Here is a 25,832-nt window from a genome sequence, read left to right as displayed (position 1 = left end):
AAGTGTCATAGGGGTTTAGGTTTAAGGGTTGACAGCTACCCAAACCTGGTTTTGTTTCAGGCTAGAGATTTAACATACAAGTAACTAAAAATAAATAAATGGAGGGAGTAGAGTTTTCCAGGGCAGGCTTGGTTTGAGTTTTTTTCCCCTCCTTTTGGAGCTCTTAGAAAAGCAAAAATTGAGCTTTCAGCTCAGGGATTCTTGATGTAAATTATTTTATCTTTCTGTTGTTTTTAAAAATCATAACAAGAAACCGCGTTATGTTTATAAAGGATATCTCTTTCAAGTGAAAAGTCCCCCTTCCCCCTCCCCCCTCCACCACAAAGGATCTATCACTGTTTAGGACAAACAGGCAGCTTGTGACTTTGACAATAGGTCTTTTTCTTCTGAAGACATAGCATAAATTATTCCCTCCCCTACCCAAGGAAGGCTGGGAAAGAAAAATCAAGGCCAAATTATCTCTATTCTCTACAGAAGCAAAACCAGAAAGTCTGTATTTCAACCACAGTGATGCTGTGCTTGCTGTACCCTGACTAGTGCCCAGGACTGCCTGTAGTGCAAAGCTCTTCACCAGGTTTTGCTAACAATTTACAATTCTATTTGCAAACACCAGTCTCTGGCCAAAGCTGTGCCCTAGGAGCTAGAGGAAGCATCAAGTGAAGAATTCCAAGTGATGAAGTTCTGTAAAGCCATTTTATTTATGATACTTTAAACTTTCTGGACTGGCCAATAGACCATTGTATCAGTCACAATTTTAGCCTTTCCCTTTTTAAAACAGGGTAATGATTACATCCTTCAGGACTTCTGACCTTTCTTCTACACTGTCAGAGTTGCTGGTCCCTGATTTCCCCTTCCTTTCCTTTCAAGGATTGTATGCTTTTTTATTACTTAAGTTATTCTTTATCTGCACTTCTCTCCTGCTAACTTTGAGTTGTCTACACGTTCCATTTGAAGACATCTTTAAATACTGCGTTTGCCAAATGGTACTGTTGGAAATTACTCTTTCAGATATAAAGCTTTTCATTGCTTTGTGAAGATTTGAAGCAGAAACAGAAAGCAGAAACTTTGAATGCTCATTTATGACAGATCAAACCTCTTCCCATGTTCTGAAGTGGTGGTGGTGAGGGGAAAACCACATAATTGCATAAATTGTTCTAACGTAAGGTTCAATGATGCCTTCAGAAAGATCTATTTAAATTCATTTTACTAGGAAATTACAAAAGTATTTCTGAGCTTTCTTGAGCTGCCTCTTTGCTGACAAAGCAGAAACATAGCTAAGGGATAGATAAGAAAAATGACAAACACTATTTGGCTTTCTAGTTTTGCTTTCCAGTTTGCATGAAAATTAGGAGGAAGCTTCTAAATAATTGACTAAAAATACACCTGGCTTAATACATTAACATAGCCTTAAATTTCACATGCCTTACAAACTGTGCTCTAAATGTTTGTTGCATGATTCAAGTTCATAGAAGCTTTCTATGTACCTGCACTATAAACTTTTACTGATCTCCTTTTTCTGAACTGGAGGTGCTTTACATCTGGGGATGGTTGGGTCACACCTCTGAAATGCAGCGATGTGCAAGCCAGCGGTTTAATACTGCTGCACTGTCACAGCTCTGAAAGAAATAAATTACTGTTCAAGAAATAACACATTTTGGTACAGAAGGGCTGTTTATGCCTCTTGGTAATGGAATAATGTGTCACAAACTTTATTTAGCTGTTGCAGTGTGCCACTTTCATCTGACTTGTGGCACTTGCTGAAGCAAGCTGACTGCATGAAATAGTTGTCTGTACACATCTCATAAACCCGTTGTGGTTTGGGCAACTGTTCTCTCACACAGGAGCAGCCTTCGAATGGCTGGTTGTCATGTGCTTGGCTTGTAATTGCAGTGGCGTGTAAGAGGAAGGAAACAGGAGGAGATAAGAGAGAAACAAGTTTTATAGCCTAGAATAAATGAGTCCTGTGAAGAAGCATCACGTTCAGTGGAGGGATTCATTTGCATCCTTAGCAGTAGACTCATATGTCTTCTGTGTCTGTTAATTTCTTTGAAACAACCTAGATGGTTGGACCAACTGCAGGCTTGATGCACACTCTAACAGCATAAAATTGGCTTGTAATAAATATGCTAAGGAAACAGCAGGAATAATGGAACCTATTTGGGAACTGACATGCCATTGGGTTTTCATAAATCCCTGGAAGTGTAGTGCTGGCAAATGAATATTCATAAACCAGGCTATTAAAATTTAAGAGAACCTTGAGGGAGTGATGATGTCAGACTCCAGAGTTAATTGTAGAGAGGGTAAAATTCTTGGCTGAACAGATCTCACAAGAGTTTTTACACAATACAACAATGAGAGGGAGCCACAGCATTGGATGTGGGTTCTCAATCTCTTAATGTATTTCCTGAACTGAAAGTCTACCAGTGTAGAGAAGAGGAAGTATTTACATCCAGCTACTGTGAAAATAAATCAGCTTCAAGTAGTTGAGTTGCTGATAATTTCTTTTGTTTTTATTTTTGTTACTGAATTGGTCAGAATTTCTGGCTTGCTTGCTCGCCATAATGTCTCCTACTGGGCTGGGAAGCATGTGGTGGCTCTCTAGAAAAGAGTTGTTAAATGCAATCTGTAGCACTGTTACTATGAGGGATACTAATACTGCAGTAACTTTTTGTACTCAAGGTAGCAGTCAGTGTTGTTGTTTCCCTTTGAGAGGTGATTCCTCTCAAAAGAGTTATGAAAAATATCTGATTTCTGTTTGTAGGACAGCAGTATTTTATAATGCTTTCAGAATTGCGGAGGGGTTGAAGAGAGCTATAGAGGTCACAGTCTAGTCCCGCTTAATGGAAACAAATTGGAAAATCACTAACATTTGTTGATGGTCAGTGTACTCTTAATTTTCCTATTGCATTTTTTCCTCAGTATTGATTGTAACTGCTGAACAGGATTCCAGTTACCCTGGAATCAGGGTAGTTAAAGTCCTAAATGTTAGGACCTTACCTAAATTATCAAGGCCTTCAACCTGTTGCCCTGAAGCATGCCGTGGACACTGCAGCACAGGCAAAGTCTTACAGAGATGAGCCAAGGGCTCCTGAGGTGATAGGAGACAGCAAGGTAGCATCCATGAAATGCCTTAGGGGGAATAAAGGAGTGTCCCTCTAAGAATGTGACATGGCCAGCTCAGCTGAAGTGCCTCTGCACCAATGCATGCAGCATGGGCAACAAACAGGAGGAGTTGGAAGCTGCCGTGCTACAGGAAAGCTATGACATAGTGGCAATTATGGAAACTTGGTGGGATGAATTCTGTGACTGCAGTGTGGCTATGGTTGGCTACAAGCTGTTCAGAAGGGACAGGAGAGGAAGAAGGGGTGGAGGTGTTGCCCTGTGCATAAAGAAGTGGATAGAGTGTGAAGAGTTGTCCTTAAAGAGTAGCTATGAGCAAGTAAAAAGCTTATGGGTAGGAATTAGGGATCAGGACAACAAAGGGAGTCGTGTGGTTGCAGTCTACTACAGGCTGCCTGATCAAGTGGAGCCTATTGATGAAGCCTTCCTACTCCAGCTCGAGGAGACATCGCGATCGCAGGCTCTCCTCAAGCTGGGGGATTTCAACTACTCCGACATCTGTTGGAAAAAGTAGCATGGCAAGCAGTAGGCAATCCAAGGGACTCCTGGAGTGTCTCGATGACAACTTCTTAAGAAATTGACAGCCCTACCTGAGGGGATGTGTTATTGGACCTGATGGTCACAAGTGCAAGTGAACTCATCAGGGATGTCTCCCACACTTGTTGCTCAATCTTGAGTCTTTTAAGTACAAAACGACTTGTTCACAGAAACTGTCTTTTCCCAACCCACCTCTTCCCACTTTAAGCTTACCAAAGATGCTGTAACTGTGTGGCCTCTTGACATGAGATCAGGCAGGATAAATAAAAATACACATTCGCAGAATGTCTTTCATGACGTTCAAGACTGTTCTAGACCAGAGCCTTTTGAATGTAGCTTGCAGGCAGGCAAAGTTGCATTGATTGCATCCATGCAGGAGACAGCAAGGCTACTTGCCACAGAGGAGGAACTGAACAGATGCCAAACCTTCATCGTATGTCTGTCCTCTGGGAAGAAAAGCCTTGTTTCTTTGAAGTCCAGGCTTTTCCTTAGCAAATTAATTTTTAGTAGACATTTCCCCTTCTTTCTGTCATAGTCTCTTCATTGTTATATTGCTCCTGTGTTTGGTTTTCTTGTCTAAATTGTTCAGACTTTCTAGATGGGTAATGTGCACTTCCATGCAGATGCAGACCATATGTGGCTCAAGAGATTCTTTGAGTACCCTCCTAAGATGAGCAGTATACACAGGCCTAAGGACTGATATAATCAAAACACCATCCATCAAAGGATGGATGCAAATGATTTCTGGCATTGAAGCCAGGTGCTTCTGTGAACACTGTTGTCTGGAAAGGTTGGAAGTGAGAGACTGGCTTGGTGGTGATGGTCCATCCGTCACCAGTGCTAGGCATCTGCAGTGAAGCAGACATTTTTTTCCTTAGCTCAGCAGCACAATAGAGGATAATCCAAGCTGAAGATAGTACAGAATGTGAATACAATGTTACTTTTAACTTCTGGAGCAAAAGTTTTCTTTCTGAGGATGATAAAAGTACCTTTAAATAGCTGTCTCCTCTTTCTGTTTTGCTTTAATGCCTTTTTGTATGGTTCCTGCATCTGACCTTGGCAATATCTGAGAGAAGGAAGATGGGGAAGCAAACCTGAATGGAACTTGATCTAGTCTTTTTTTCCAAAAGAAAAAAAGAAGAAAAATCACTAAAGATACGGAAATTTTCCCAGTTGGGAGCGTTTCTTGGTGTGAGGGAAAACAGTGGAGAAAGGAAGTGCAAACAGAACCTGATGTTGTGGTTGAGATCAGGTTACCACTTCAAATTCTTGAGGTCTCTTCTCACTTGCTCTGAAGAGCAAATACACTGCAATCCTGAAGATAACACTGTGATACAGGTAGTAATTGTCCTCAATTGTGAGAGTTTAAAGCATTGCAGGGTTGTATGGAGTTCTGCTCTGCCTAAAAGCAGAGACTAGAATTCTCTTTAATGATTAATAAGCAATTACAAAGGTGTTTGTTTGTTTTCTTGGTTGCTTTTTCAAATTTTATATTCCCCATTTGTTGTTTGTTTGTGGGGTTTTTTTGTACTGGGACAGTTAGAGGAGCATATGGCTGTTGTGGTTGTGCAGAGCTGCCATTCAATTTGACAAGTGTTGTTAGTTTGCATGTGGCCCGGCAGCATTTATGAAGAAGCCCTGCCCTGCCTGCCCCTGCATTGTTTCCAAATAAAGGCATGTCTGGAACGGGAGTTAAGCCTCCAACTGCTGGACCTTAAAAAAATAAAAGCACATTTTACCCATGGGCTGAAAAGAGGTGATTTATCTGCAACAAACTATTCATTCCCCATCTCTCTCTTTCCTTTCTCAAATTAAGTTTAAAAGTTGCTTTTAAATTTAAAACATGCAAACTGGTTGTTTCACACTCATGTTCTTTAGCAGACAGTTTAGGAACCTAATCATCAGCACTGGAGTCACCTCAAACTTACTGAAATGTCCAATTGATTTTTGTTTTTTGTTACACTTAGAGCAATTTAAACAGAAAATGCTTGTGTTCCTGGAAAGTATTTAATAAGTGAGCCTTTCCTTGCATATAAACACTCATCTATGTGATGAGTGGAGAAGTTGAACAGCTACCTTTACGGCGCAAGGTAGTAGTTTAAGTGACTTTTTAAAAAAATAATTTCTTAAGCCAGCAGTACTCTTTTTCAGGCTTTAATACAAGTTTGAAGTGACATAATGGTGTTTTGCTGTATAGAATCTAAGGACATAGTTAATATGAGGTTGTTAGGAAGAGGTAATTTATTAGACCATCTGGTATGAGGGGAAAAAATGATACAAGCTTGCAGGCACACCAACACTTAATCAGGTCTGAAATAGAAGCAGCAGATTTCAAGCTTAAACAGGAGTTACAAAAAAGTATGCGATTTAATAAAACAGGCGTTGACCTGTCAAAGAAGAGCTTGCTGGTATATTCCTTCGGTGGAGGGAGGAGGGTAAGAAGAGAATTGTTTTACTGGAGAAAGAAATCAGGAATTTACAGCCTGTCAAACAGGGAGAGACCATAAAACCAGTACCTGAGGAGCCATGGCTATTCTCAGTATCTAGGAAATTTTAGTTCTTTGCCTTCTCTTTGGAAGGTTTTATTTTTGTAGTATTTTTCAGAATCAAGATTGCACAATCAGTTATTTGTAGATAAATAGGGTAGGGTTTATCTAAAGGAACTTCATCAGGCAAATCTAGTTTCAAGCATTCTTTGTCAGCTGGTTTCCATCCTTAGCCTATGTTGCTAACTTAAGAAGTTACCTAATAGTTCATAGTTTTAAAAATGAAAGAAGGGAAAAAACCTCTCTTTTTTTTTTAAAGCACAAAGTATTGACTTCCAAAATCAGATCAAATATATTCTAACCACTGGATGCTAATGGTTTATTTAATCTATTATTTTCTTCAAGCAGAAATGAAATTCAGAGTTGAAATATTAAGAAAACATTTTAAGGCTTTGAAAATGACAGATGCTTTACTTGTGCTACTAACAGAGTTGGCAGTGTGCTGGTTTTAAGCTTTGAATTAGAATGTTTTGCCAACATGGTTCCAATACACATCTGATGATGCACTATCTATGTATATTGGTCTTTACACTGTGGAGAGTAGAGAAGCTTTTCAGTGCTCTTTTTCTAAAGCTTTTCACTATTTTTCTGTACTGCTGTATTCTAAAGTGATTAATGTTATAGATAAAGCAATGTCAGATTAAGCGTGTTAAAGTAGAAGTCATTATTTTCTAGCTTGCTTGTCTAACAATTTGGTTCTTTTTAATGGACTATCTGTACAAAGGCCCTCTAAATTAACCTCTGTATATATTAACAGTTACTTTTAAAGTTATGGTATCTGGCTTTAGTATGCAAAACTGACTTTCAGTATCAGTTATAATGCTGAAAAGGATTTATGTTTTTTGAGTGGTGTCAGGAGTCCCAGGGACTAGCCTATTCTTTTTTCTGAGTCCCACTGCTATGTGTTAAGAGGGCAGAGCTGTTTACTCAGCTGTGTTCTGTTAGAACCAAAGGGGCTGGATAGGTAACCAATGCATTTGACCTAAGCTCTGGGTAGGTAGAGGAGGTCAGACAAGCTTAATCTAATTTAGATAAATTACATGCCAGGAAAAGGGTGTAGCTGTGCTAGCATTTGTCTTTCTCTGTCAGAAGCCAGCTTCCTCCAACCTGCTGAACCAACAAATTAAAAAAGGTGTCATGTATTGAGAGCAGTTTAACAGCATGTAGAATATATTGAAGGAGAGACTGCACCATCTTCTGTGATCCTTGATGTTCATAGAATCATGGAATCATAGAATGGCTAAGATTGGAAGGGATCTTAAAGATCATCTAGATCGAAGCCCCGTGCATTGGCAAAGACAACTGCCACTACATCGGGTTGCTCAGAGCCCCATCCCACCTGCCCTTGAACACTTCCAGGGATGGGGTTTCCACAGCTTCCCTGGGCAACCTGTTCCCATGTCTCACCACCCTCATGGTAAAGCATTTCCTCCAAATATCTAACCAAAATCTCCCCTCTTCCAGTTTTAATCCATTACCCCTTGTCCTCTTACTACAAGCCCTTGTAAAAAGTCCTTCCCCAGCTTTCCAGTTGGTTCCCTTCAGGTACCAGAAGGCCACTGTGAGGTCTCTCTGGAGCCTTTCCCAGGCTGAATAACCCCAACTCTCTCAGTCTGTCTTCATAGGAGATGTGCTCCAGTCCTCAGATCATCTTTGTGGCCCTCCTCTGGACTCACTCCATGAGCTCCATGTTTTTCTTATGTTGGGGGGCTCCAGAACTGGACACAGTACTCCATGTGAGGGTCTCACAAGAGCTGAGTAAAAGGGGAGAATCAGCTCCCCTAACCTGCTGGCCACACTTCTTTTGATGCAGCCCAGGACACAGTTGGCTCTCTGGGCTGCAAACGCACATTGCCAGCTCATGTTGAGCTTCTTGTCCACCATCACTCCCAAGTCCTTCTCCTCTGGGCTGTTTTTGATCCAATCTCCACCCATCCTGTATTTGTGCTTGGGATTGCCCCAACTCAGGTGAAGGACTTGGCCTTGTTGAACTTCATGCAGTTGGTACAAGCCTTTCTCTCAAGCCTGTCAAGGTCCCTCTGGACGGCATCCCTTCCCTCCAGCATGTCAACCTCACCACACAGTTTGGTTGTAGGATATGGCATATCTGTGTCTTGGCTTCCTTGAAGGCAGTTTTACAGAAACTTCCAAAGATGATAAAGTATGTTAAAATACCCCTTTCACATGGTGCTTCAGTCACATAAGTTGTGGGTCATGTGGCTAGCACTGGAGCCAAGGTTTTTGTGGTCTGTGCTCAAATTTTTCAAGAAATTACCTGTAAATAGTTGTGAATGCCATCCACCACTACCATTTTAATATTAGTTCCACTGCTTTAGTCACCTGTCCTCTAGGTCTCAGGAGATTTCTGAGAGCCTAAGCTGGACCCCAAGCCACCTTAAGACTAATGTTAAGGCATTAGAAGCTAACACTCATGTATTGAATTAGTATTTGACCAAGACCAAGTAGCAGCACTAGGCATTCAAGTAATTTTTTATGTGGAACAAGCTACAGAAAAACTAATCTGGCTGGAGCTTAATGGAGTATTGAGGCTCAGTTCTAATAGAAACAGGCTTTTTTATGTTATGGATGTGCATTGTATAAGTTGCTTTTATTAATGGCAAATGTAGGCAGCATGCTCTATAAAGCCAGAATAAGAATCTTTATAGGACCTCATCCTGATGCATGAATATTACCAGTGCTTGGAAAGAGAGAGAATAAACTGGCATAATGATAGGATTAAAAATGTGGAGGGGAAAAAAAAAAAAGTATTTCTAGCAATTCCAGTAGATGGAGATGGGTATAACTATATATTACTCTAATATAATGAGTCCCAAAATCAGTTCTGAGTTTTTCTTACCTTTTTATTTTCCAAACTCTGTCTCTTGGTAAGGGGAACTGCAGCCTCTAAACTTGAAAACTGAAGTATCCTGTATTGAGTCCATGCTTCTTTATTTTCTTCACAATTTAAGATGGGGGAAAAAATATGTCTATGAAGAACTGCAGTTAAGCCTTTATATAAGAAAATAGAAATAAAATACAAATTTTATTTTTCTGGGGAGGAAAAATTTGTTACAGCAGTTATTAGTGTGTGTTACTGGATGTTCCTTTTAAGATACTTACTGCAAAGTAGTGAAGGTGGAAAGCCCTCAGTGTCATACTTTACCCATTAGGAAAAAAAAAAAAAAAAGCAGCACCCAAACTAAGAGTTGATTGCTAACACAGAGAAATAACTGCTTGACTTAAATAAAGTTAAGGCAGTGTTCTACGCTGATGAAGATTTCTGGCATTCTGGTGATGATTCACCTTGGCATCCCTTAGTCCCCTCCTTTCTCTATCTTGTCATTCTATGTTTGGAAGTAATTTTTCAAGGTTACTTACCAAGCTGCCTGTCTTCTGCTTCGCCTTGCTTCCTGGTTATAGGAGAGAAACATAAGGTAAGCGAATAACTCATTCAATCAAGAGTTCTATGTTTATTCTAACAGTAAAACTCATTGTCCTCAATAGATGATTTTTGGTAAAAACAAAAAATAAACCAAACAACAACACTTTTTTTTTCTGTGAACCCTTTGGAAAATGCAGTTTATATGCAGATGGTTTTTACACACTCGCAAACTATTGGAATATCAGAAACTGGTTGTTCTCACATTGCTCCTTATAATGACTTTCAAGAAATAGAGATAATTTCTGGCAAACAACAAGCTCCCAAAAAAAGCAACTAGTTGAGAACTTCCATATGCCAAACTACTTAATGGAACACTTTCGCACACACACAAACACACCCTTGAGGGAGGAAAGTGAGAATTTGACTATGAAATTATGCTTTCCAAGTGAAATCCCTATATAGTGTCCTCTCAAGGAGCAATCCTCGATTTTTATTCAGCCTTCATTAAATAGTATTTTAGTGCTCTGGATCTCCTTGGATGGGATTTTGTTATTTTACTGCATATTGTGAACTAATGCAATTCCTGGACTTACTCCAGTCTGTGCTGTCTTGACATCATGACTTTGGGTATGAGCTGCTGATTATGGTTTCAAACTTCCCAGGAAATTAAAATAAAGAGCTGAAGAAAATGCTACAGCTTTTCACAGTGATCTCATGCATGGCCACATGCTGTCAGGATCTTTAAGTTTCTTGTACTGAGTTTTAATGCAGGCATACTTTCCATGGCAGTTTAATATACTGCTGTAGTTTGACTTAAAGCCATTGGCAAGCGGTGCACTTAAAAGATAGTCTAAATGTCTTGAATTGTAGCCTTGACTGAGCTTTTCTTGTGTTTACTTTATAAGAACTTTTTTTTTTTTTTTAAGTCAATGCAAGGTATGTGTATGCTGAAGTTCAATACAAATTGTTAAATATTTTATTTAGGGAAGCTTCTGGATTACTTAGCTCATCTACTGCTTTATTTTATTCAGTTTTTCCATTAACACTTATAAAAATCAGACCAGGTATAGAAAGGTAGTGAGGAAAACAGGCATCTTACGTGGACTTGAAAATCCTTTGTGTGGACTGTTGATATAGAACTTAATGGTAAAGGTGCCAGTAGTGCTGATGTGCCAAAATAAAGCTCTCAAATGGCTCCCAGAGGCTCCCTGTTGTAGGAAGGACTGTTTTGATGCCATAAGAATACGTTTCTGCAGACTCTGTGAGCAGGGCACTGTGCTGGCAATTTCAGTGAATTTCTTGTGTACTTGTCCCATACATGCTTTGAGAAAGTGCTGAATCTCATATACAACTGTTGTTTACTGCTTGGATGACAAACTGTGGGTGCAGCCTTAGATGTGGCTGTGGAGCTTGTGAGGATGATGGGGCATTTTAACAGTGAAGCTTCTCAGGGTCTGTGCACCTCAAAATTCCCCAAAGCTTGGGACACCTCGTTGCTCCTGAGAACTGTGGTGTCCTTGGTTAGGAGAGTGGTGTAGGTGATGAAGAGAAGCCTTGTCTCGCCGCAGCGCCTTGCCCTGTTTCCCTGCCGGGTTGTGCAGCATGTCCTCAGCTCTCTCCTGCAGCCGCTGAAGATGTTCCTGCCTCGTCTGTTCTAGCTGAACATTTAGCTCAGCAGTAGGCTGCATTCACATGTGACAGTCCCCTAGTGACTGAGGATTTTGTAGTATCACCTGGTACAGGGCTGTGTCCCACTGTGTCCTGATGGCTAAGAAGCATTGTACTGTGCATGTCTGTGATTTCAATAATGCACTATTCCACAGCAGTGTTTTTTCCTCTCTTTTAGGCAAATACTACTCTAGGTATATTTTAAAAACCTGGGTATTACAGCCTGCTTTGCAAGTACCTAGTCCAGCACCATTTCTGTAACTGGTCGTTAGTGTATTACTAAAATAACCAATGACCATCAAGACATCCAGGGAGTCCTTTATTCTTTCCAACTCCTTGAATAAATTCTCTCTTTGAAGGGGTGTCTCCTTTTTTCCATTACACGTACTCATTGTCTCTCTTCAAACAGCACAGCATTCCTTTGATGCTATTCATGGGACAAACAAGTTGCCGGATGAAGAGAACTTACCTGCGAAAGAAAAGTGTCTGAGACCAATCAGCATGCTTACTCTATCACCCTGGTTGTCAGCTTGCTCTAAAGTGTGCTGCTAAAGTTAAGCTTTGCATGTTCCAGGTTGGTTCAGCTCTTATGAATATGCACATCCTTAGTTTTTCGTGTGCAGATCTCACGTAGTGGAGGGAAGTGGAAACATCAAGTGTGTTAGATTGGAGAAGGAAACCAAAACCATGCTCAAAAAGGTGGCCTAATTTGAGGAGGGGCTGGACTGGAGTGGGTAAAGAGAGCCACTGGATTGGGACTGCGTCTCTAATGGGAAAGGCTGAAGTGGAGCTGGAGAAGAGCCAAGGGAGAAGTGGAAGTAGATCTGGAACACACCAAAGAATACAAATGCAATGAGATTACCCATAGGATGGGGTACAAGAGGAAGGTGAAGGTATGCAGAAGGCAACAGAAATAAAATCAGAAGAGAGGGATTGTCAAGGATTAGACCTAGGAGACTAAAAGGAGTAGAGCTGGCAGTTCTAGTCTCAGGAAGATGAGTGAACTCTGGGGCAAGTACAGTTGAGCTCCTCCCGTGTGGCAGTAAAAGCTGTGATGCGGCAGAGCCCTGCTTCCCAGGCATCACACAGGCTTGAAGGTTGCCCCAGCCTTGGGAGCTGTCCTCTGTACGTTCGCACGGTGGCTCGGGGAGACTGGACTATAACAAACCTCTCAGGTCCCCAAGCAACTGTCCTTGTTCTTTCATTTGTAGGCTGTTTTCTCTGCTCACTACGTTTCACTGAACAGTGAACAAAGTCAAGATGTTTTGCTTTTAAGCTTGAACTGACCATCTGTACGCCAGGGGAAGAATACCTCCCTGTTACCTCACTGAAATCTCATCTGTGTTCTCAGTCAGTGTGTGCCTGCAGCACGTAATTGTTGATTACATGGTAGATGTGTTTTCTCTCATGTGACTGAGGGCTGGGGTGGCAGTTGACTCCCTTAAGGACACCAGAGGAACTGGCATGTGTGTAGAAGAAAATTCTTCAGCCTTGATTTAAAGTGGAAGTCTCATGTGAGCCATTGCTCTCTTCTTTCAGCAGCACCTATGATATGTATAGATTTTGTTGAATTTACTTTTCTACTCTGTTATTGAGGAATTCAGTGAGAACTTTATAGCTCTGCACTGGCTAGGTATAACTGAGTACAATAACTGTGCTTTGTCCTGAGCAATGAAAAAGCTATGCTTCTTTATGAGGGTGACTTTGTACTACCTATGTGCCCTTTTGCTTTTAGGGTATTCAGAATACAGATTAAAAATGTTAGTTCTTTTTTCATTTTTTTTTCCATCTTCAGCACAGTGAAAGAGATACTGCTGTATTTCTTAACTGTCCCAAAAATTCCTTCCTGAAGCCTGTATTTTGGAATTCTTAATGTCTGTGAGCAAAGATGGAAAATGAGAGTGCTAGAAAGGAGAAAAGTCAGCTGTTACTTTACCTTCCATTTAAAATTAAAACTTCCATTTAAAAAGGCAAAAAGCAGAAAAGCATTTGAAAGCATTTGCTGGCATGCAGTTACACAATGCTAAATGAACTGGTGTTAAATAAGAAGTCACCTGTGAGATCATCTTGGTGTTTTTTCTGCATGTTCCTGCATTTATTGAGATTCTCCTTTTTAATCAAGAGGAGAGACAGTGTTCCCTTGGTACATGAAGTTTGTCAGTGTGTGTTCCAAGAAACTAGAAACAAATGGATGAGTCTGTTTCCTCTAGTAAGTAGTGCAAGCCTGATAGGTTTTCTGTCATCCCAGCCTGATTATCTGTGAAGTGTGACTGACTTCCATAGTTAAGGGCTATTCTGCATTTATTATTGGTATTAGATAGTCATAAGAGCATACTGTGCTGCTGATCCAAGTGAATTGGACCCAAAGTGAGTTAGTTTATTTTAGGACTACTTGTGTGTAATTGTGTCTGACTGGCCCTTTTCTGAATGTGTGTGCCCCATTTTTTTGTGTTAGTGGAGCTTATATTATAGGGTGAAAACAGACTTTTAGCAGAAAATCAGCAGTGCTGAGCCAAGATCTGTGTGTACATCTGGGCACAGCTTCAACCCAGAATGATAATGGCTACACTTACAAACTGTCAGCGTGATTCCCAGCTGCATTTTTTAGCATGCAGTATTTAAAGAGTGAATTGGCCCTCTATGCTATTACTTTTACTTACTATAGTGTGAAGCCCGGGTTCATTGTGGCAACAGAACATAATTGTGGTAGTTTGGTTTCTGTGGGGTGCTAATCATGGTTTAGATTTACTCCCTGTGAATTAAGAGTTTTTTCTAGTGGTGAAAATTATTTGGTAAATGTATCATTACATCTAATACTACTAGGTAGGTATTTGAGCCTTACAGGGTGGTGGTGTTTTTCTGGCAGTAAGGAGCTGTGATACTGAGTTTACAGACTGCAAGAACTAAAAGTTTCCAGGGCAGTGAGCAGCATCCTCTGTTGGCTCTGCAGTGCCCTCCTGTAGGCCTGTGCTCTCCATGCCCATCCCTGCTGACTGGGGACAGTCTCTGCCAGCCCTCTGGCAGCTCACTCGCTGGGGATGCTTCATTCAAGGCAGCAAAGTCCTTAGAAGATTGGTTGCCAATTTTAGAAATATCGGAGTACAAATAACATCTGATCTGTCTTGGTATTTTACTGTCCAGTGCTAGACATGGGAGGAATGAAGGACAGAAATGCACTGTCTGTACTGGGCTGTAAGGAAAAATCTGCTCTGAAGAGCCCTTTGTAGGGGGTCCCAGCAGCGCTGCGGGAGGAGGTGGCCTGGGCTGCTCCCTCTGTCTGCCAGCTCTCACCGCAGAGCAGTCTCATGGATTCCCTTGTAGATGCTGTGCTGGGAAAGACGATAGGATGGTGTCCAAATCTAGCATCTTGAAATTGCCTCAGGAGGGGTATAAACAGAAAATTAGTCTGACTCACAGGAGAGGCAGCAAGCAGCAGAAGCAGGGTTTTTTGCCAGATAGCTATTTTGGGGAGAGTAAATCATTACCTTTGAAGCCATCTGTCTGAATTGCCTTAAATCTTACCATAACTGATCAAGAGTGTTAAATAATTGAATGGTAGCATTCAAATTAGTATCTGTACCTTGCTTTCATCTAATTCACTTGGTTCTGGTGTTTGACAAGTACCTGTCTGCTGTCTTGGAGCTATGAAGGTGGCTGTTTATACGCATGCTGCTGGCCTACTTTCAAGCAATTCATGCGGTGAGAAACCTGATTATTTTTTCAGTCTAGTGGTCCCACAATGTGCTGCTTTGAGAACTGTACTTGAACTCACTGCAGTTTCACACTGCTTGTGGTAAAACTGAAGTCTGTCTCCCTCAGCTGTGAGCTGTTGGCTGAGGTTAACCTCTCTCATAGGAGCAGAGAGAGCTCCTGATCAGTGCTGATCTGCTGAGTTCCTGTGGCTCTGCCAGCCCAGGCGTGGCAGAGCCGTGACACAGCCCTTGAGAAGCGCTGCCGAGCCCCCTTCGCCTGCCGAAGGGGTAGGTAGGCTCCAACTGCTGCTGCGTTGCCGGCTTACAAGGTAAACACCGGGTGACCTATAAGCCAGCCAGTCAACTCGCGTGTGGCCTTATTAGGCAAGCTGCAGCAGCTGTGTCTGGGGACAGAACATGCTGGATGGCTGCGGAGAGCGCGCAGCCCAGAACAGATCCAGCCCAGACCCCAGGAGATACGGCCCAGTACTGCGGCACCGACAGCGCGTGGCCTGGGGCTGCGGCTGCCCGAGCGCTGCTGGCCGAGCCCCACTCTGCTTGGCAAATATCAAGTAATATGCTAGATATGGCTTTACAAAAATAAAATCTTTTGGGGTAAATGGTAATAACTGTAGTTCTCTTTCCGGACGTATTTTTCACGTATTTGGTTATAACCTCAGGACTCCACTTCACAGTATCCTTCCATAAACTGGAATGTGTTGCGGTGGCCTTTGAGCAGGTGTTTTCATTCCTTGTGCTGCCTGCTTTCAGACACACCTGAACTAAGAAGAATGGGTTTTTTAGTGACTGTGACTTCAGGACTTGTTTCTTCTCTCTTCTCATGCAGTTTTATGCCCTTTATTGGAAAACTGACTGTTACTGGCTAAAGGGAGGATCCTGCTCCCAGAAGGAGAATATTGGCAGCTGCTGCCTGTGTGCAAACCAGGACTTGAATAGGTTGCTTCATATCCACCTCCTAGAAATTCAGTTTTACATGGAAGAAAGCTTTCAAAAAAAAAAATTTTTTTTACTCTTAGTAAAATCCCCATAGATTTGAACAAGTGCAGTAGAGGCAGGTGCTATGAAAGCTTTCCCGGGCAGCTTAGGGAAAGCTTTTCTGATCTGATTTGTGATTAACTTGCTATTAGTGATTGGTACCCCCCTAAGCACTGGGCACATTTATTTTTTTTGCAGGGCCATAGGGAGTTTATGAGGACAACAAAGTGTAAAGGCCATCGCTGCTATAAATTTAAAATTGCTCTTTAGAGAACAGGCTCCAGAACTGCAGCATCACTGTACTAACCAGATTTTCTTTCCTCATGAATTTTTGCTTAGCTGTGCTGGATGCAAATTAAGCCTGGTACACATGCTTATTCATTGTGATGTTATTTTCAGTGACAGTACTTGAAGTTGAGCTGTCCTACCTTGACCATCAGCTCTTGAATGAAGCACATGCTTTCTTAGAAAAATAAGTATTTAGTAAAAGAAATAAAGAAAAAGCATTGCAACATTCTATAAACAGGATGGGAGCTGGGGTCATGGATTTGTTCTCTGCCCAAGGCTTGAGAATGAGTTATATTCAAGGTAAGTATGCAAGGTTATGATGTGGCCTGCAATGTGTTACATTGCAGCAGTAAACAAAACTGGTGATTTCCTTAGATGACTATTGAGCAGAGCTAAAGGACTTTGTTATAAATTCTTCAGTGTTGGTATGCATGCCTCTCTCTACTCCCTTACTGGGCTTTTACACGCGTGCAGAGATTTTTGAGAGCAGCTGGGAGAAAGCTCAGTAATGTGGCAGTGCTTTTGGCATGGCTTAACTGCAGAGGGCTACTTGCCACTCCAAGCAAGGAGACAGACTTGTGCTGCTTGTTTTGTTGCCTAGAAGAAAGTTTTCCAGAGACTGAAGAGGCTAGAAATGTCAGAACCTGGGGAAAACCAGTTCTATAAACCCCAGTCACTTATTTGGGGATGGGATTTCTGCAGGCAGTCTCTCCAACACAACAGCTGCTTACACCCTTGGTTGTTGCAGCAGCAAGCTCTCATTCACTGCAGTAGTAGAGAAGAAGCTGCTGCTTGTGTCATAACTTCAGTGAAGGATGTACACAGAGCTGTGTCTAAGCCTATGCCTTCACGTTCTGAACTGCAGCTGCTTTACAGTGAGCCGTGGTGTGAAATGCTTTCAGATGTTGTTTTGCTGAGTAAAAACCCACCTTTCCTTGACCTGTTTAATAATTTAAATTGTACATACAGGAGTTCCTGCCCCATTCCTTGTTTCCAGCCATTTACTTAGTCCACGCCTAATCCTAGCCCTGTGCGTGTCTGACATCTTCTGTTAGTTTCAGGCCCACAGACAAATAGGTATGTCTCAATGCAGATAATGTGCCTCAAAGGTATATCTGATTTACTGCATGTGAGAGGGGTGCCTGGTCTCTGAGCTTCCTTTAAGGAGCTAGTCTAGGCTGATTTGCTCCTATAGGGGAAAACCTTGATGATCTTTTAATTATGCTGCAGTGTTGCCAATACAGTTTTGTGAACAGTGATAGGGAATGTAGGAATGTCAAGGAACATAAGCTTTATGTTCCTAAGTGTGAAAACGTGTTGCAAGATTGAAAGGTACTAAAATTAATTACTTCAGTGAGATTTCTTCAAATCGGAAATAGTAATCCAGAGACTGAAAGGGATTTTTTTAGAATGTGTGTGGAAAAAATACCTCTTGTTCTCCCTTTTCCCAGAGTACATGAGAAAACAATCCATAGAAAAAGACCATCCCTATTCTTTCAACACATCTGTCATCTTTTACTAAAAAACTTACTCCCCTTTATAACACTTATTAACCATCTTTTTTGATCTCTTTGCATATGAACTGTTTTAAAGTACAATGCACACAACATGGTGCTGTAGTTTATCTGAAGACTTGTCAAAAACATAATCACTAGTCAAACAGAAATCTTGCCAGGATCATTATTCAAAAACTGTTGCGGAGTAGGGGCAAAAAAGCAAAGTGAAGGGATTACATTTCTTTTCCACTGGAGGGGTGATATCATGTCAGGAAACACCCTAGTTTAAAAGTTGATATGAAAAGCCTCCATTTAGGAAATGTGAATAGCACTTGCCCTGAAGGGACAGAGCAACTGACATGATGGCTTGGGGTGGGTGAGTAGGTTGGAATCTGGGAGGGTAGGAGAGATAGATGAGAGTGATCTGGTTTAGCCCTCTGTTCTGACCTTCATTCCTGCAATCATCCACAGCGTCTCAGATCTTCGTACAGCTCACTTTGACATGCTGTTCCAAGGGTTCTCTCCTTGTCCAGAAGAGCAGAAGTGGAATAAAATTAATGAGCTTCTCATCACATGGTGATGAACATATTTCATCATCTTGTTTATACAGATCATCTCAGTTTTCTGTGCTGCTCAAGACTTCTGTTTACCTAACTAATATATTTACTGGAAGTTTCTTTGCAGTCACTGTGGGTTTTCTTTCCTTTGCATTCTTGGTTTTTTTTTTCTTTTATGTCTTTCTTCAAACAGTTGTCATAGGCTTCTTTGATTTTTATTTTATCTGCAAGTCACAACAAAATATTTAGTTCTGCTTTTCACAGAGGAATGCTTCTAAATATACATTCATAAGTGATCAAAATTCAGAAGGAAAAAAGGCTTGATCTTGGTGGGACCTGATTGATACCTCTTCAGTACTTTGGAGTTGGCAGCCCTGTAAGTTAAAAGCAGCTTTGTGAGCCATTTAAACTCTAGCTTTGATTACAGGGATTAGTTTTGCCAGACAAAAGGAAGATACTTTCCTTCTCTTCCTGTGGGAAGCTTCAGAACAACATTTAGCTGCCAGCTGGTCTTTCATGAGCAATCTCAGATTTGAAATGCGTGCATGCTTAACTTCTAGCTCTTTGCCCAGTTGACTGCAAACTTAACTTCCAGCTGGGCTGCCCCCCCTTTCTAACTGAACTGTTCTCCCTTTGTTTGCTTATGTTGGAGTCTGTTGGAGGCTGCTAATGCTCAGTAATTAATGATGGCAGAGGAGGACAAGAACTACCACTTTGTAACACAGCCTTGATAACATAGTTTGGCTGAGCATGCTTCCAGGTCCTGGAGACTATGTTACTTTGGAGGACAAAATAATCTTCCTCTTTCCCTCATCAAGTATTTGGAGATGGATTTCTTCTGGGAAAGGCTTGCTCTTAAACCTACTGTTTTCAAACAAGCAGCAAAAAGCTAAATCTAAGACTTCCTTTCTTTTAACCATTGCTTGACCCTGCTGACTTAACTGTTTATATCAAGGTATCTTCTCCACTGCCAAGGGTAGTTAAGGAACAGCAGAGACCTGTCCTGCAATAGGAGATCTCTTCTTGATGGAAAGGGGGAAGGGAACTTGTCAATTCCATACTGTTGTTTCTTTCAAGAGATCTATGTGAAGTGCATAGCACTGGTATAATATTCCAATGCTCCAGCATCTCATGACTTTAAGAATTTAATACTGGAAGCAGTGTTAGCACATACCCCTCATCTTGAAGTGAAGCTGAACTAACTCTGGGGTCACAGATTCTCCACAGTAGCACAGTTTCAGTGTTAACAGCAGTGGCATTACTGTGAACTTACAGTGCTATGACCAGTGATCACCTTCCAACCCAACATGAAGACAGCTTGAAGCCAGACTCTAGGCTGTGGCTGGGTTTTTTTCGAGACCTTGATGCAGATGTTCCTTTTATTGGATGTTTTACTTTCCTCTATAATAATTCTCTTTGGTCCCATGAGAAGGCCCCTGTACTCTTGATCTGCCAGCCATAAATAGTAGGGAAGGGAGACTTATTTGTACCAAAGCCTATCACAAGTATTCCTCCCTTGGTGGTAGCCAGAGCTTTTGGAGAAACTGGCCTCTTTCAGTGTCCTGTGAGTAGAATTTAAACAGCACAAGCAAGAACCTATTTAAAAGATGCACATTTTTGAAGGACACTCCAGGATTTCCCTGCCTTTCTGCAGCATTGTCTGCTTCACCCTCTGCACCTTCTTCACTAGAATAACGCTAAGGACAAAACACTGGAGGTGATGTACCTCAGAGGAATGTGGGAGCCTGCCTCCTCCCTCCACAAATGTAAACACACCCCTCCTTCTCTCTCATATGGGGCATCACCAGGCACAGGGATGACAATCAAGCTGAGCTCACCTCTATTGTTACCCAGAAGGGCTGATCCCTTTCTTGATCATAAGATCCTGTGCCTTTTTCTTTACTCTGGCACCTCCTGAAAAGCATAATGAGCAAAAATAAAAGGGAATATTTACTACCAGTTTAGTCATCTGGCTGGGTCACTAGGGGAGCAGGACCTAGCAGAGGTCCTGCAGAAACTGGTAGGACTGTCTTTCTTGGCAGCCTTGAGCTGTTGCTTTATCTCAGCTGTGTAACTCTTACTTCTCCTTCAACCTTGCTGAAGACTGCAGCCACAACATTTATCAAATGAGTGTCATTTATTTGTACTCAGGAAAAACCGTTTCCTTACCATGTACCAGGAGAATTCCAGGTACTTAAAAAGGAGAAAAGGGAAGTCTGTTGGAGGGAAACTAATAGGCAGTTACTGCCTTTAGTTGGATGGACTTAAGTGCATGGACCTGTTTCCATCACATATTAGTGGTGTTCTGCAATGAGGTCACAGAATCGGTGGACAAAGGAAGAGGAACCAACGTCATGGGCCGGGACCTGTGCAAAGCCTTCAACACTATCCTACATGACATTCTGATATCAAAACTGGAATAGTACAGATTTGATGGATGGAGCAGTCGTTGGGTAAGGAACTGGCTGCAGGGTCGTACTCAGAGTGGTGATCAATAGCTCAGTGTCCAGATGGAGACCTGAAATGAGTGATGTTCCCTAAGGGTTGGTACTTGGAGTAGTGCTGTTAAACATCCTTGTCAGCAACATGGACAGTGGCATTGAGTGCACCCTCAGCAAGTTTGCTGACAACACCCAAGTTTGTGATGAGGTCGATATGCTGGAGGGAAGGGATGCCATCCAGAGGGACCTTGACAGGCTTGAGAGGAGGGCTTGTACCAACTGCATGAAGTTCAACTGGGCCAAGTGCAAGGTCCTTCGCCTGGGTTGGGGCAACCCCAAGCACTAATACAGGATGGGTGGAGAATGGATCAAAAACAGTCTGGAGGAGAAGGACTTGGGAATGATGGTGGACAAGAAGCTCAACGTGAGCCGGCAATGTGCGGTTGCAGCCCAGAGAGCCAACCATGTCCTGGGCTACATCAGAAGAAGCGTAGAGCAGGTCAAGGAAGGTGATTCTCCCCCTTTACTCTGCTCTCATGAGACCCGACTTGAAGTATTGTGTCCAGTTCTGAAGCCCCCAACGTAAGAAAGACATGGAGCTGATGGAGAAAGTTCAGGTCATGGAGCTGATCTGAGGGCTGGAGCACATCTCCTATGAAGACAGGCTGAGAGAGTTGGGGCTGTTTAGCCTGGTGAAGAGAAGGCTCCAGGAGGACTTACAGTAGCCTTCCAGTACTTGAAGGGGCTATGGGAAAGCCAGGCAAGGGCTTTTTACAAGGTCTTGTAGTAAGAACAGAACCTGAACGAGGAAGTGCTTCACTGTGAGAGTGGTGAGACATGGGAACAGGAAGCCCCATCCCTGGAAGTGTTGAAGGGCAGGTTGGATGGACCTTTGAGCAACCTGGTCTAGCAGGAGGTGTCCCTGCCCATGCAGGGGGGTTGGAACCAGGTGATCTTTAAGGTCCCTTCCAACTCAAAGCAGTTCTGTGATGATTTAATGCTTCTTTGTGTGTGTGTGTTAGATGATCAGGTGGTTCAGCATGGAAGACTGAGCCAGGGTTATTGCTCCATTTTAACAAATACTTCCAGACTTCCAAAATGAACTATAAATGGTTCCAACTCTTCAATCCAAAATCCATCAAATCTGTTTAATAAAAAAATATGGTAGCTAGACAGTACTTTTGTGCAATTTTACACGTTCTGTCTCAAAATACTTGGTGTCTGTTCTTAAATCCCCACCCCCACTACTAATTTTGCTCATATGTTATCCATAAATCTTGTCTGTTTTAAATGTTCCAACTGATAGTCAGGCAGAATGTTTAGCATAGTGATATGATTAACAGAGTCCATTTTTTTGGCAGCCTGGATGCTGTTTTTCTTAAACATTGCAGTTTATCCTGATTAGAGATACGAAGGAGTTATACCTCTTGGAGGCTTTTTCTTCTTTTTGTCTTTTTTAATACGGGGATCTAAGGGTTCTGCATTCATTTTGCAGGAATATAATGTGTGATTTGCCTTGATTGTAGAAGTATTAATATTATAAATCTCCCAATCACCGTTGCCCAATCTGTTTTAGCATTCATGTGCCTAATTTCTGTTTGTAATCTGATTACTGTCTTGAGCTGCTCCAGCTTGCAGCCTATTGCTATGCATTTACTGTACTCCCTGGGATGCGATAGCCTGACAGCTCCAGTCCTGTGCTATGAAAAATCTCTACACGATATTGCGAAGACAGGCCTAGGGCTGTGGCTGGTTAAGAATTAGCTGCTATTGTAGTCTTTGCTGAATCCTTTGTTTGTGCAACCATGTTCAGAAATCCTTGGATCTCCAGCTATTTGGGAAATGTTAAATACTCTGAGGAGCAAGGTAAGTGTTCCAAGTAGATACAAGAAAATGCAGTTCATTTGTGTGTGTTTAATCTCTCTTGTATATATGTATGTATGTGTAAATATTGTTTGACTGGATCCTCTGCAGCTACATTAGCTACTTTAGCCATGGGTATGCAGTTAGTCACCTAGGCTATTTCATTATTTCCTAAAGGACACTTTTGAAAGATCCGATTAGATGGATCTTTTAATTAGCTTAGCTTGCCACCAACTTAGGACCTTTAAATATACTAAGTAACCCTGCAAGGTTGCATCTACTTTTTTTTTATAGTCAGCATTTTTAATTTCCTATGTGTTAAACCATGGATTGTAGTTTTATCTGGTAGTTTGCAGCTAAGAGGGAGGGGGACTAGACTGAACAAATAGTTAAGCTTGTGAGCAAGTTTGATTTATATTTCAGTAAATATACTCTTAATTTTAAACAGAAAATTGTTTTGGTGCGGTTATGTTTAGAATTCTTCAGTGAAAGAAAGAACAAAATGCTGTTGCAAAGATATTCCTTCTGTGTCTCAGCTACTGTGAGGGCTGGGTTTTTTTCTTTAAATTAACTGTTGAATTAAGACTGTTAAATGGATGTTTCTTATGTAGGCATATTTTTCTTTTGAAGCAGAGTTGTTTTATTTATTCTTCTATATTTGTATGTAATTTTAACACTTCCACAGTGTAGTAAGTTTTATTGGACTTTATCCCCCCACATGGCGTTTAATATGAATAGGAGGAAATGCATAAAATATCAGAAGTGTATAACAGAATATAATTGTCTGGTTGGGTTTTCTGGCTTGGAGGGAGATAGAGAAGCTTGCCCCTGTGAAATACAGCAAGATTTTAAGATATTTTTGAGACATTTGTTATGTATGAATGTTACAGAATGTGTTTAATGGGTAGCAAGAGTCAGACTGTCTTGTGTGTTCCCTCTTAGCAGCCCTTCTCCTCCCTTCTCACAGCAAAGCAATAAAAGCTACTTTCTTCCCTTCTAATATCCTCTCTCCAGTTTTGTCTAGGGTAGGGAGAATTTCTCTGTGGTCTACTTGTGGTTTTCATGGTGGACAGCTGTTTCAGTGCCAAAAACTGTGGGATGGGTTATATCCCATTAGAACAGCTATACATTTAAGATGTGCCTGGTTCTGATTAGCTAAGCTGATACTGAGCTGGGCTTTTTAAGTTACCACATACTCTGCTCACATTAATGTAAATCTGTGTGCTTTTTAGAGGATTCTTATGGCATGGAGCATTCTTTTTAATGTTGTAGTGTAAAATATAATGTTTTATATACTATTCATGTTAATACTCTGTTTTGGTCTAACAAGATGTTTCTGTGTACTCTGTGTGCTTTATTTTCCATGTACTTGGAAAGAGAAAACTAATGTTAACAAAAACAGGAAAAAGTTGCCTATTAAAGCTGAAGAATGCTATTAGCAAAGCTGCTTGAAATCTGCAGTGACTTGGAGCAGATGCCTTAAAATGCCTTTGTGCACATTCTAAGGCTCTTTATCAAAATGTTAAAATTGTATTTTTTCTTTGACTTTATTTTTTAAAAAATGTGTTTATCTGGGGAGGTGGCAGAAAGACATGGAAGAGAGAAGGAAGGTGAAAAGTTTTGAAAGGCATAGACAAAAGAAACATTCTCTAAGTTAGAACCCATGTTGTCAGCTATAATTTTCATTAAAACCTTTTGCAAAAAGAGGGACCATGCTACTTAGATTGTAAAATATTTTGTTTAAACAAAAAAAAAAAAGTATTTCTGCCAGTCAGCTCTTCTTTGAAACAGTTAAATCTCAGTTCTGAGGTGAAGTAAAAGGGATTATGCTGCTTTTGAACTGTTCTACAGTCCAGGGTGGGTAATATTCAGGTCTGTCTTTGAAAAATAAAGTCAACACTGTGTCAGTGAACAGTTGTTTATTAATTTAGGATATTTGGGTAGCTGACAACATTGGTGGGGACAGAAGGTAATTCTCCCATTGGGAGTAAATTATTAATAGCTTTATGTGTTTTACAGCAGCAGTCACAGTCCAGGTGCAGTCACAGTACTAGCTAGCAGTTCTCTAAGGTCTCTTAATAGCATCCTCAGTGTTGAATAAAGGGAGCCGGTGCTTGGAGCACTGGTCCTCCTTGTCCCTGGTCATAGTTTAGACCCTCCAGTGAAGCTCTTGACTGCAGAAATGAAACAGTTAAATCAAGGGGGAGAGAGGTGAGATTGCCCATTGCTTGTTATGGTTCACAAAGGTTTGGAAACTAGTGGCTTTGTAATGCATACTTTTGAACATAAGGCTGCATCTGACACAGTTTTGTGCTCAGTATAAAGGTGTTCCTCTCTGAAAGTAAGCATGCTCTAAGGCTATTCAGTAAAAAAGGGAGCTTTCAAACAGTGGACAACCTTAAGAAATATTTCTGTCCCAGGTGGTATAATACTGTTGTTGCAACAGATCCTTAGGTGGGCATCTCTGACTTCTGCAATGAATATGCAGTTTTTATTGTATTGCTAGGCTGCAGCCAAAAAGTCTCTTGCTGCTTAAAGCATTTCTTGTGTGCAGAGTGCTTCATAAACATGTCTGCTGCCCATTTTATAAGCTGAGAAACTGAGTCAAGGAATTTAAATTATAGTCCCAGGCTGCAGTGCTACACCATGAATACTAGGATTAGAACATGGAAGTTCCATAAAGTCTTGGTTTTTTGTTGTGTTTGGTTTTTTTTTTAATATATTTACCATCTGTACTCATTTTTTAAAGGCTTTGATTTATCACCATCTCGGACATGTCAGTTTATGCTCCTTTGACGAGAGGGAAGGCCTTTGTATGGTCTTTTCCAGTGGCAAAGAACTAAGATTGGAGACTATAACCTAGTTTCATAAGAGTTCCCTGTTTATTAAAGCATCTTCACCATGGTGTGTTTGGTTTTTTTTTTCATTTCACAGATTTTGACAAAGAAAACTCAGTCAGATTTAAACCTTCACGATTGCTCCATAGGAAGAGAGCACTAAGGTAAGGTAAAGTTTTTCTTGCCCAATGAAGATGACTGGTTGCATGATTATAACTTGCAGCCATTGCTTTAGTCTACAGTTATTCCTTTGTCCTGGAAAACAATGATTGGTTCTCTGGCAGGACTAAGCTTTGGCGTAAAGCAGATGCTTTGAACAGGTATTGAAAACAGTAATTGCCTCCTAAATAAAATGAAAATTTATAGCTGGCATTGCTAAGGGAAGAGTCCCACTCTGCACTGAGCCTCC

At 41.2% G+C, this 25,832-nt stretch overlaps 1 protein-coding gene across 25 annotated transcripts in view; it reads left to right on the top strand.

Annotated features, from left to right (window-relative positions):
- Positions 1-25,832, top strand: part of SVIL (supervillin) — a 134,108-nt gene that overhangs the window by 44,088 nt on the left and 64,188 nt on the right. For 23 of the 25 annotated variants that reach the window (XM_051609457.1, XM_051609469.1, XM_051609463.1 and 20 more), the window contains one exon: positions 25,521-25,587. Coding sequence is in view for 19 of the 25 variants with exons in the window: in XM_051609469.1 (XP_051465429.1) it covers positions 25,521-25,587 (67 nt within the window). In the remaining 6 variants the exon portion in view is untranslated. Of the gene's footprint in view, positions 1-22,484; positions 22,590-25,520; positions 25,588-25,832 lie in introns of those variants that run through there. The other 2 variants (XM_051609459.1, XM_051609445.1) reach the window with 2 other exon arrangements.

Source organism: Apus apus, chromosome 2, assembly GCF_020740795.1.
Source record: "Apus apus isolate bApuApu2 chromosome 2, bApuApu2.pri.cur, whole genome shotgun sequence".
In the NCBI taxonomy this organism is placed as follows: domain Eukaryota; kingdom Metazoa; phylum Chordata; class Aves; order Apodiformes; family Apodidae; genus Apus; species Apus apus.
The sequence above is the reverse complement of the archived record's forward strand: the minus strand, read 5'-3'. Positions and strand labels throughout refer to the sequence as shown.